The sequence below is a fragment of the Ailuropoda melanoleuca genome, chromosome 13 (assembly GCF_002007445.2).
Source record: "Ailuropoda melanoleuca isolate Jingjing chromosome 13, ASM200744v2, whole genome shotgun sequence".
NCBI lineage: Eukaryota > Metazoa > Chordata > Mammalia > Carnivora > Ursidae > Ailuropoda > Ailuropoda melanoleuca.
In genome coordinates this window covers 57,103,259-57,114,692 of record NC_048230.1, presented here as the reverse complement: position 1 = coordinate 57,114,692, position 11,434 = coordinate 57,103,259, and the positions used below count along the sequence as shown (strand labels likewise).

Here is an 11,434-nt window from a genome sequence, read left to right as displayed (position 1 = left end):
TTTAAAAAAAAAAAAAAAGAAAAATATTGGCAATCTCGATACCATTATGTTAATGTTTATCTCTGGTTGGCTGAGTTGTGGGTGATTTTTATTATTTTCATATTTTTTTGTACTTCTCAGATTTTTTACATTGACCCTGTGGTTTAAAACCAGAAAAAAAGCTTATTAAAAAAAAAGTTGCTTAATTTCCCCCTGAGCAGACAGGTAGGTTTTCTGGGCTCAGGTGAAAATCTGAACCTTGAAGGGACTGAAGCCTCTCTCACTGTTTTCTGCTGCCTTCTCCAGGTAAAACCGCTGCTTTCGCCCTGCCTGTCCTGGAGCGTCTGATCTACAAACCCCGCCAGGCTCCGGTCACGCGTGTGCTCGTGCTGGTTCCCACCCGAGAGCTGGGCATCCAGGTGCACTCCGTCACCAAGCAGCTGGCTCAGTTCTGCAACATCACCACCTGCCTTGCTGTGGGTGAGTGTCTGACGCCCCTGAGAGACTGTGAAGTGGGGGGGTGGGGGGGGTCCACCATCTGAGGATGACGGGTACCAGGAAGGCCTTCCTATAATTAAACCCACTTGAAAAACCAGATGAGGTGCTTTCAGAGTAGAGAGTTGGGGGGAGGGGGGAGGGTTTCACTGAGATTTCACCAGCCTTAAAAAAGGAAACTTCAAAATTCAGGGCAAAAAAATTTTCTTGGGACTGAACAAATTTAGGATGTAATTTCTTCCTTCTATGAATAAAGAATCAAATATTTGGGGCAGATTTTTTCTGATGATGTTCTATGGTACTGTTCACCAACCTTCACGTGACCCTCCCTATGCAGTGGGAAGGCGAAGGCGATGGAGAAATCATTTGCTTTCGCAGCTGCTTCTGTTAGTCCTTGGGTGTTTGAGTCCTTCTGTTCTGAAGTGCCTTCATGTCATCATCTTTTTTCACACTTAGCACAGTTGTAATGAAATAATCTGTTTCTCCCAACATCTTGTAAAATCCACACAAGTGGAGCTTTAGTCAGTCTCGTTCTCTGCTGTTTCCCCTGCATCTGGCACGGGACGTGGCAGGTGGCAGGGCCCGGTCCATGCTGTTGAACAACTGACTGACTCGGCCACCTGGCGGGGCTCTTCTCTGCAGGAGGCCTGGACGTGAAGTCTCAGGAAGCAGCTCTGAGGGCAGCGCCTGACATCCTCATCGCCACCCCAGGCCGGCTCATCGATCACCTCCACAACTGCCCTTCCTTCCACCTGAGCAGCATTGAGGTGCTCATCCTGGATGAGGCTGACAGGTACACCTGAAACGGTGGGGCCCCAAGTGCCCCGGGGTCCTGGGGGCCGCACCCCAGAAGAGAACCTGCCTCTGCATGATTCTTCATGGATCTTGCCATAGCCATGCGTGCGATGCCACTTCAGCTGCTCACATTTGGACATCTGTTCATTGTTCGTCTGGATTATCCTGCTTTTTTTCTCTCTAATGGGATGGTTAAGAGGGAGAGTAGATCAAATTCTGGTTCTGCCATTTCCTAACAGAGATTTGGAAATATTATTTAGGTTCTTTTTTTTTTTTTTTAAGATTTTTAAAATTTTTAAGTAATCCCTATACTCAATATGGAACTCGAACTCACAACCCTGACAGCAAGAGTATCCTGGTCCACTGACTGAGCCAGGCAGGCGCCTCTGTTACGTAGATTCTAAAGCAAATCTCTTCTTGTTTGTAAGTGAGGGGTAAGAGTAATACCCCCTCATGGTGTTGAGGATTCAAGGAGTAATACAGGTAGAGTGCCAGTGCACGGTGAGGATTGAACAGCCTCTGTTACTGTGGTAGGGCCCCCCCGCCTTTCTCTCATACGGGTCCCATCTGCTCACCTCTTTCCTTTGTGACTGAACAGAATGAACCTCAGTGAACTGGACTCGTGATCAAAGTGGAGGCAGGGGAAGGAGGCCACAAGTAACCCCAAAGCCTGTGCAGGTTTACTCTCCAATTAAAGCATCTCCACACTAAACAGGTCTGGAGCCGGGCTTCGGACCCCGTACGCCCCTCCCTCTTCCCACGTCCGTGCATGGCAGCTCCGTCCTTCCAGGGGGTCAGGCCAGAATCCTTTGCATCACTCTTGTGGCCTCATCTCCCACCCACACAGCGTCCATTGGGAAGTCCTGTCAGCACAGCCCCACATCAGGGCTTCTGCGCTTGCTGTCCCCTCAGTTTGGAATGACCTGTACCTCCTCAGGTTCTGCTCCAGTTGTCACTTACCCAAAGCACCTTTGCTGACCACTGTCTGAACAGCTCCTGCTTCCCGTCCTCAGAGGTGCTGTGCCTCTCCAGCCTCCCACATTGTGGCCTGAGTGCCTGTGCGGTGGTTGTGACCTCCTCTCCCCTGGACCGTATTGTGAAGGGCCGGCTTCGTGGTGCTTGCTGCTCTGTGCCCAGGGTTGTGTCTGGTATCTAGCAGGTGCTCAGTAAGTGTTTGTTGAATAACTGATGGGTTCCCCCAGAGCAAATGAACCATTCTTGAGTCATGAGGGAGGTAAAGGAGATCTTCCTGAGCAAAGGGAATGTAATCTGGTTGCAGTTTTAAAGGGGAAGAGAATTGTATTCTTAAAAAATGTTAAAGTCTCAGAAGACCAAGAAAGGCTGTGTGTTTCCTATTAAAGATCGAGGACCATGACAACTAAATGTGGTACGTGATGCTCGACTGGAGCCTGAACTGGGGGAAGAACTACTGTGAAGGATTAAGTCAGCTGAACAAATTGGAGTCAAAGTAATCCTACTGATTAATATTATCTACAAAGAGAAAAAGGTTCCTTTACAGCAAAGAGAACTGGCCGATACCACCTCAACCATGTGATCAAACTCACGTCAGTGGTACTGGAGCAAATGGATGGTCTGTGTCTCTCGACAGAGAGGGAAATGCACAGCCGCACCTCTGTACCTTCTCGCTGCGCTGAGTTAACCGAATCCAGTCACTGGGAACTGAGCAAAGACAGAATGTGAAAAAGCTTAAGGAGACTTCTCTAGATTAAGGGAGACTAAAGAAACATGACAACCAATGCAACATAAGAACTTTGGTTTCCTGGATTAAAAAAATAAAAAATTGCTATAAAATGACATTTTGGGGACAGTTAGGGATATTTGAATTTGGACTGTACTTCAGGTATTATTCAAACACTTAAATGTTTGGGGTGTGATAATGACATGATGGCTGTATAGGAGAAGGTTCTTTCTTAGGAAGTGTGTGCTGAGATCGTTAGGGGGAAGGTGTTGTGATGTCTGCCACTTACTTATATATAGTTCAGGAAAAAGAGAAAAGGAGATAAAACAAATGTGGCCAAATGCTAGTTCTTGATAAATCTTGGTGAAAGGGTAACCTAACAATATTAATACATAGGTAAGTAAATGAGCCTGAAGCATAACCAGTTACAACATCAGAACATCAGCTTGTCTGATGTTTTCTGTCCATCATTGTGACAGATGCAAGCTCAGTCCATTTCTCTTAATTCCTTCTCCCTCCTCATCAGGATGTTGGACGAGTACTTCGAGGAACAGATGAAGGAGATCATCCGGATGTGTTCCCACCACCGCCAGACCATGCTCTTCTCAGCCACTATGACAGATGAGGTGGGCCATAGGAATTCTGCTCGGCTGGGTGAATGGAGGGACGCAGAGGACCCAGGCTGGGCTGCAGGGGGTGGCCTGGGGCAAGTGTGGCTTGCCTCCACCTCTACCCCCACCCCCTACCTCCCGCCTCCTGGCAGGCCAGTGAGCATCCCTGTGTTTGTCCTGGGCAGGTAAAAGATCTGGCTTCTGTTTCCTTGAAGAATCCTGTCCGAATATTTGTCAACAGCAACACGGACGTGGCCCCCTTCCTGCGGCAGGAGTTCATCCGGATCCGGCCGAATCGGGAAGGGGACCGGGAAGCCATTGTGGCAGGTGAAAGCCCAGGGAGGGACTGGACAGGGGGGTGCTGGACTCCCTTGGCCTTCTGGGTGGCACACTCAAGTGGCTGGGTGTTGCCTGGCACCTGCTCTGATGGACTTCCCTGACCTGTTGTGTGGTACTGCCGTTAATGTGCTCTGCCACTTTGGCCATGGGTCCTTCCTCCCTTTCTTCTGTCATCTCACCTCCCTTCCACTGTCCAGTCCTCCTTAGGTCCTACTGAACGCCCAACCACTTCCTCCACAACTGCCTCTCTGGCCCTTGTTTCAAGCTGCTGACTCTTTCCTGAATTGTTGCAGTGGCCTTGGACTTGGCTCCTACTCCCACTCTTGTCCCTTGCTGACCCATTCTCCACACTGCAGATCATTTAAAATGATCATTTACAAGCGAACATTCACCCATGTTTCCTCCCTGTTTACAACTGTCGGGTGTCTCCCATTGCTCTCAGACCACAGTCCAAACTCCTTAGTGAGTCCGGTACAGTCCTCTGGGACTTGGCCCCTGCCTGCCTGGAGTCCTCAGCCTGGGTGCCCAGCCACACTCTCTTGCTTTCGTTCTCTCAAAACCACCAAGCTTGTCCTTCCTTGTGGCCTTCACATTTGCTCCTTCCTCTGGCTGGAATCTTCCCCCAAATCTTGTGAACAAGCCTGCCTTGTCATTCAGCCTAACATCACCTCTTAAGAGAGGCCAGCCCTAAAGCTGTGTCCCCATCTTTCCTTCATTCTCTCACAACATTTATCACCTTTGGGAATTGGGACTCGGCCTCTCTTCTGTGCCCTGGAATGTGAGCCTCACAAGGCAGGGACCTTGCCTCTCTCCCCCGGTGCCAGCCACAGCAGCCACTTCACAGGTGCGGAGGGCGTATGTATTGGAGGTGGCTTCCAGCTCACTCCTCTCTCCCCCCAGCTCTGCTGACAAGAACCTTCACTGACCATGTGATGCTGTTCACCCAGACCAAGAAGCAGGCCCACCGCATGCACATCCTTCTGGGGCTCATGGGGCTGCAGGTGGGCGAGCTCCACGGCAACCTGTCACAGACGCAGCGGCTGGAAGCCCTCCGGTAAGCTTTGGGGGGCTGAGGCTCCCACCCATCCTTCAGAGAGGGCTCTCCTCATTGAGACAGAGAAAATACCACCCAGAGGTCACGTTAGAGAAATTGCAGGGGATGCAGATGGCACAGTTCCCCACTTTCAAGATTTTAGTCCAGCTGCTGTAAGGTTATGTCTTAGATACATTCGGAACTCCTCGTAGTCTTGCAGAAGCTGACACTCATGCCCCAGGGCTCGAGTGTTGGAGCTGCTGAGTGGGGCCACACCAGGAAATTCTGACTTGGGAAGGCACAGCACGTGTCCTGTTCTCTGTACCTTTTCCAGAGCGTGGGCATACCTGGGTCTGATAGAACGAGATTTGAAATCAAAGCCAGCCACCATTTCCTAAGGATGTACTTTGCCATGTCCTGTGTTTTCCATGTATTTTTTGTTGTTGTTTAATTCTCGTAGAATGGAGTCAGGCTCGTAGGCCAGGCGGGACCCTTTAGAATTCTTCATCTATCTGCATTTATCATAGGCAGCTGAAAGGTATTTTTTTAAAGAAAGGCTGCTTTGAGTGCTGAGACGTTTGCATATGCTACTTCCTACAGTCTAGCTCTGTGGTTCCCGAACTTCCATATTTGTAGGAGTTGGGGCTCAAGGTGGCATAAACCAAACTATGTTTGTTCCACGTTACAGGATGTTTAAGTTGTCGCATATTAGATGGTCTCACGTTTAGGATCTCGTTTAGATTATCACTGACAATCTGTGCTCTCCTGGTTGAATTCAAAAGGATTTGTGTTCTCTCTGCTGGCTCAGGCTCCTGTGGAGCATTTTCGGGGTTGAGTATCTAGGTGAACATCTGTTTGTGGCTATTTCCAGGCGCTTTAAGGACGAACAGATCGACATCCTTGTGGCCACAGATGTGGCAGCTCGTGGACTTGACATCGAGGGGGTTAAAACGGTGAGCAGCCCCCATCTTCCTTGAACTTTTGGTGGGAGTCTTTTTGCCTCCTTGTGTCCTCCCTCCAACTCCCAGGCCTGACTTTGACCTTCCAGGTAATTAACTTCACGATGCCCAACACCATCAAGCATTACGTCCACCGGGTGGGGCGAACAGCGCGGGCTGGCAGGGCTGGGCGCTCAGTGTCTCTGGTGGGAGAAGAAGAGCGGAAGATGCTAAAGGAGATCGTAAAAGCTGCCAAGGCCCCTGTGAAAGCCCGGATACTTCCCCAAGGTGAGCGGGCACTACCGCAGCAGCTCACGGCGGTTGGGGTCCTAGATCAGACTCTGTGGGACAGAGCCAGGAGTAGAGGGTAATAGGTGAGAGAAGTCAGGAGCCGGATTTGGACTCCAGTCCTGCCACTTCCTTGCTGAGTGACCCTGGACCGGTCTCACCTTGCCCTCTGTGTCTCTCTATGTGTAAAAGGGAATGAGACAGACTTACGCCTCGACTGCCCCACTCATAGGTTATTTTCCAACCTTTGGGAAGAGAAGCCTTCTTCTTGGGGCAAAAGCCCTATTAATCACCGCCCCCCCCTTCCTTTTGGTGGGGGAAAGAGGTCAGCACTTACTTGTTCTAGATGTCTTTCATTCATTTCCTTCTCATCTGTAGGGTCACGTCCTTTGTTTTTTAAATTTATAAAAATAATACATATTCAATGTTAGAAATTAGCAAATAAAACCCAAAATGTAATTGTTTGTGGAAGAGCTCACCACTGTTAGCATTTAGGCACATATCCTTTGAGACCTTTATTCCATTCATATGTGTCTTTTTTTCTTTCATTTTTTTTCAATTTCACTTAATTCATTCCCTCTAGCAGTTACGGAGTACTACCAAGTGCCCAGTGCTGTTTATTCTATCCTAGGTATTAGGGATATAGCAGGAAACAAAACAGCTGATACTCTGGTGGGGAAAAGACAATAAATAATACGAGTAGATGTGATCCAGAATGACAGGAGGAGAGATGTTGCTTTCGAAAGCTGTTTAGGAAAGGCATCTGAACAGATGGCATTTGAGCTGAGTCCTAGATAAGAATGAGGCAGCTGTGAGCGGTCTGCGGACAGTGTGCCAAGCAGAGAAAACCAGGGCAAAACCTCTGAGGCAGGAGCAGACGTGGTATGAGTCAGAGTGAAGGAAGAGCCAGAGAGCGCCCAGGGCATGGTGAACAAGGGCGGAGATAGAAGCTCCGAGGGCAGGGACCACATGTAGGAGTTTGGAATTTATTCCAAGAGCAACAGGCTCTTTGGGGGGTGGGATGGGGGCGTGTGTTGTGAAGCAGAGAAGTCACCCATAAGAAACCCCAATTCTCTGTTGTCACTAAACACACATCTATATTATTTTCATCAGTTACACAGTATTTATCCTTACTTAAAATTTTTTGTTGTTCTCTTCCCTTTGAGATGTCATTCTCAAATTCCGGGACAAGATTGAGAAGATGGAGAAGGACGTGTATGCAGTTCTGCAGCTAGAGGCTGAGGAGAAAGAGCTGCAGCAGTCGGAAGCCCAGGTGGGGCTGCACAGAGGGTGGGGGCCCTGCAGGGCTGGGCAGGAAGCAGGCTGTGGCAGCCTCTGCTGGTCCTGCCCTGACGAAACGCGGTGTTGGCCAGACGTGTGCCTTCCTGCAGCTGCCGTTCTACATATTATCAGACAGAGCTGTCATGGCAGACATCCTTTTGCTATCTCCACAGATCAACACAGCAAAGCGGCTTCTGGAGAAGGGGAAGGAGGCATCAAACCACGAGCCTGAGAGAAGCTGGTTCCAGACCAAGGAAGAGAGGAAGAAGGAAAAAAGTATGTTGGAGAGGTCCCTCAAAAAGCTGAACACAGAATTCTCCTAGAACTCAGCAAGGCCACTGCTAGGTCTATTCCCAGAAGAACTGAGAACAGGACTCAGAGGCACACTGTATGCCAGTGTCCACTGAAGCATTATTCACAGTAGCCAAGGGGTAGAGGCGACCTGTGTCTGTCACAGATGAACAGTTAGGCGAAATGGGGTATGCGTGTATGATAGAATATGGTTTAGCCGTAATGAAGTTGATACGCGCTGCAAGGGTGAACCTAAGTGAAATGATCCAGACGCAGAAGGACAAATAGCTAATGATTCTTCTAACGTGAGGTAAATCCTTAGATGCAGAAAGTAGAAGAGAGATTACAGGGGTTGTGGGGAGGGAGTTATGAATGGTTACAGAGCTTCTGTTTGGGGATGATGAAAAAGTTACAGAAAGAGGTCATGGTGACAGTTGTGCAATACTGTGCATGTAATTAATGCCACTGAATTGTGTACTTCAGAACGGGTAAGGGGCACCTGCGTGGTGCGGTTAGGGTAAGTGTCCGCTTGGGTCATGATCTCAGGGTCATGGGATCAAGCCCTGTGTCGGGCTCCACACTTAGCACGGAATCTGCTTAAGACTCTCTCCCTCTCCCTCTCTTCCTGCTCACTCTCTCTCTCACTCTCTCTCTCAAATATTAAAAAAAAAAAAGGGTAAAATGGCAAATTTTATGTTCTATCTATTTTGCCACAATTTAAAAAGAACTAGGTCAGGAAGATATTTATATGTATTCCCTGCCCTCCCCACCCCCTTTTTATCAAACAAATTCACATTTTTCTACACTTTGTTTTTTTTCCAGTTAATTTTGTAGCTTAGATTTTATCCAGGCACATACATAGCTGTGTTGTTTTTTTTTTTTTTAACGGCTGCATGGTCTTCCATCATGTGGGTAGATTATAATTTATTTAATTAATTCCCTGTTGAGGGACATCGAGGTTGTTTGTAATCTTTTCTTTTCTAACCATGCAGTGAGTTAACTGTACAAACGCCCCTTCACAATTAAGCCCCGTGTATTTGATTTGCAGGATACATCCCCGAAAGTGAAATTGTAGGCCGGAGGATATGTGCATTTATTATTTTGTTAGGGATTGCAAAATTACCCTCCAAAGAGGTTGTACCAGCAATTTAAGAAATACTGCTTATATCTGATGGGACAAAAAGGGTGCATGCATGTTAAATTTCTGTGTTAAACATAGTTATAACTATATGGCAGGAAGGTCTGGGAGTGTGAGTGAACCAAATCATCTTTCACAACACGATGTAGATAACGAACGTCTCAAGTGGATTAATGGAGAAATAGTGGAAGAAGCGTGTTAGTGAGATGGAGGTAACCACCAGCAGAGAATGTGATTTGCTGCTTCTCATTTTGAACTTTTATGTACCAATTTAAAATATGTGTACTTTTTAAAAAAGATGTAAAACGGTACCTGAAATCATGTACTCTCTCCTCATCCTAGTTGCCAAGGCTCTGCAGGAGTTTGACTTGGCCTTAAGAGGAAAGAAGAAGAGGAAGAAGTTTATGAAGGATGCCAAGAAAAAGGGGGAGATGACAGTAAGTGGCGGGGTCCCTGCTCAGTGGCATGGGTCAGGGCTTCCTGGTCTGTTCTGTACTCACATCATCCTTCTTTCCAGGCAGAAGAAAGGTCCCAGTTTGAAATCCTCAAGGCACAGATGTTTGCTGAGCGGCTGGCCAAGAGGAATCGCAGAGCCAAGAGGGCTCGAGCAATGCCTGAGGAGGAGCCAGCAAGAGGCCCTGGTAGGCAGATGGGGAGCCCACAGGAGCTGGTAGGAAGGTTCTCCCTGAAACTTGTGCTTCTGATCAGGGAGAAAATTGGAGGGATAATAAGAGCCCATATTTTTTGAGTAATGTGTGTACCAGTATGTACAGTTATTTTTGGGTTCCCAAGTGGTGAAGTGACCCCATGGTTAGTGGGGAGAGCTAGGATTTGAACCCAGGCCTTTCTGACTCGAGCCTAAGTCCTTACAAACTGCCCCTTGGAGGAGCAGGTCAGAGTAAAAAGAAGTGAAGTCAGTCTTCAGCCCATTTCACATTTCAGTGGTTCTTTTCACTTTGGGACTGTGCAGTCGTCCTTCGGAGTGGTTCATCACACCTGGTACTTCTGAATTCCTCATCCCTTTTCTGCTGGGATCCAGTGATCCAATGTCTTGTTGCCATGTCAGTAAATCGTCTGGTCAGAGCATCCACTGAACTTGGAACCATTACTCTGAGCGTAAGGATGGGATTTAGGAGCTTGGGCCAAAGAGGATATATCTAACCCATTCTTTCTGTGCACAGCCAAGAAACAAAAGCAGATGAAGAAATCTGTATTTGATGAAGAACTTACCAACACAACCAAGAAGGCCCTGAAACAGTATCGAGCCGGGTAGGGTTTTAAGTCATCATGGGCTCTTTGTATTTTGATTGAAGCTATACACTTTCTCCCTCCTTCTGTACTCCCCAATTCTGATATACTTGTAGCTTTATAATATATAATTTTAAGGGTTCCTGTCTAAACCACCCCCCCTGCCCCCAGTTAAGCCCATCTCTGGATCCCAGGGTGAAAACAGGAGGAAAGTGTTAAGGCCCTTCTGCCTTGGAGGTGAAAATTTCTGGTTCAGAAGTAGACTTTTCTCTCAGGAGAGCTAGAAAGGCAGAGAATCCTGGTTTGCTCTTAGGAATGTGTTATACCCCCTCACCCCCACTCCAATATCCCTTGGACTGGGGTTGGATTGGGGATAGACGAAGCTTCTGGTCTTTTTTTCAAAGCTGGGCCCTGACTTCCGCAACCCCATATTATCAGGTGGAAACACCCAGTTTAGAACCTCGAAAACAGTGCCTCGGTGATGCTACCGCTTCATGTGGGAGCTGGGTGGGGGCGGCAGTGAGATATTGTCCGTCCTTCCAGCTTCGTTCAGCATCTCATCTTCTCACTTGCAGCCCCTCCTTTGAAGAAAGGAAAAAGTTGGGCTTGCCCCACCAGAGGCGAGGAGGAAACTTTAAGTCTAAATCCAGGTAATGTTTGCCGTTACGGAGGGCCAGAGGTTGTGCCTGTTTGGGATTGGACCTTTCATGGGAAAGCTCCTCCTTCCTCTTTCTGGCTTTGGAAGTTGGCCTTTACTCTGTGGATTTTCTTCATAGGTACAAGAGGAAGAAGTAGCTGTGTTGGCCTGAAGTTCATGGGGCAGCTCTTAGATCCCTTCCTTGTGGGAAGTCATCCTGGTTTGGTCTCTTCTCTCCATTTGTAAAAAAAAAAATTTTTTTAATGTAAAGTCTGTGTCATTTGTACATTAAAAAAAAGAACATAAGGTCAGGGGATGGTGGTGGCATGCAGACTTATTTCCTAAGCATCCCTGTGAGTCAGCCAAGGCTCTTCTTGCTGATTAAGTTTCACATTAAGTTAAATGGGGGGTGCGTGGCTGGCTCGGAGGAGTGTACGACTCTTACCTTGGGGTTGTGAGTTTGAGCCCTGTGTAGGGTGTAGAGATTACTTAAATAAAACTTAAGAAAAAAACCCCCAAAACAAATGGAAGTATATTTTGGGAGGGAGAATAAACCAATCTGAATTGTGTATTTTATTCCTCTGTTCATCCCTCAGCATAGTCTACCCCATCTACTTATTTTTTTTTTAAGATTTTATTTATTTATGTGACAGAGACAGCCA

At 47.6% G+C, this 11,434-nt stretch overlaps 1 protein-coding gene and 1 long non-coding RNA gene across 3 annotated transcripts in view; one reads left to right on the top strand and one right to left on the bottom strand.

Annotated features, from left to right (window-relative positions):
- The window catches only part of DDX27 (DEAD-box helicase 27), an 18,752-nt gene extending 7,411 nt beyond the window's left edge, over nucleotides 1-11,341 (top strand). For both annotated transcript variants that reach the window (XM_002912988.4, XM_019799713.2), the window contains 14 exons: nucleotides 286-459; nucleotides 1,117-1,267; nucleotides 3,495-3,594; nucleotides 3,765-3,906; nucleotides 4,819-4,972; nucleotides 5,823-5,904; nucleotides 6,000-6,177; nucleotides 7,344-7,450; nucleotides 7,632-7,734; nucleotides 9,230-9,324; nucleotides 9,405-9,528; nucleotides 10,069-10,156; nucleotides 10,711-10,785; nucleotides 10,912-11,341. In XM_002912988.4, coding sequence (XP_002913034.1) covers nucleotides 286-459; nucleotides 1,117-1,267; nucleotides 3,495-3,594; nucleotides 3,765-3,906; nucleotides 4,819-4,972; nucleotides 5,823-5,904; nucleotides 6,000-6,177; nucleotides 7,344-7,450; nucleotides 7,632-7,734; nucleotides 9,230-9,324; nucleotides 9,405-9,528; nucleotides 10,069-10,156; nucleotides 10,711-10,785; nucleotides 10,912-10,930 — 1,592 coding nt within the window. In that variant the 3' untranslated portion in view covers nucleotides 10,931-11,341. The remainder of the gene's footprint in view (nucleotides 1-285; nucleotides 460-1,116; nucleotides 1,268-3,494; nucleotides 3,595-3,764; nucleotides 3,907-4,818; nucleotides 4,973-5,822; nucleotides 5,905-5,999; nucleotides 6,178-7,343; nucleotides 7,451-7,631; nucleotides 7,735-9,229; nucleotides 9,325-9,404; nucleotides 9,529-10,068; nucleotides 10,157-10,710; nucleotides 10,786-10,911) is intronic.
- On the bottom strand, nucleotides 2,378-4,822 carry LOC117795649. The gene is made up of 3 exons (XR_004619732.1): nucleotides 4,655-4,822; nucleotides 2,835-2,949; nucleotides 2,378-2,518 (listed from the first exon to the last, which is right to left on the bottom strand). It is a non-coding gene; the product is annotated as an uncharacterized LOC117795649 (long non-coding RNA).
- Nucleotides 11,342-11,434: the final 93 nt, after the last annotated feature.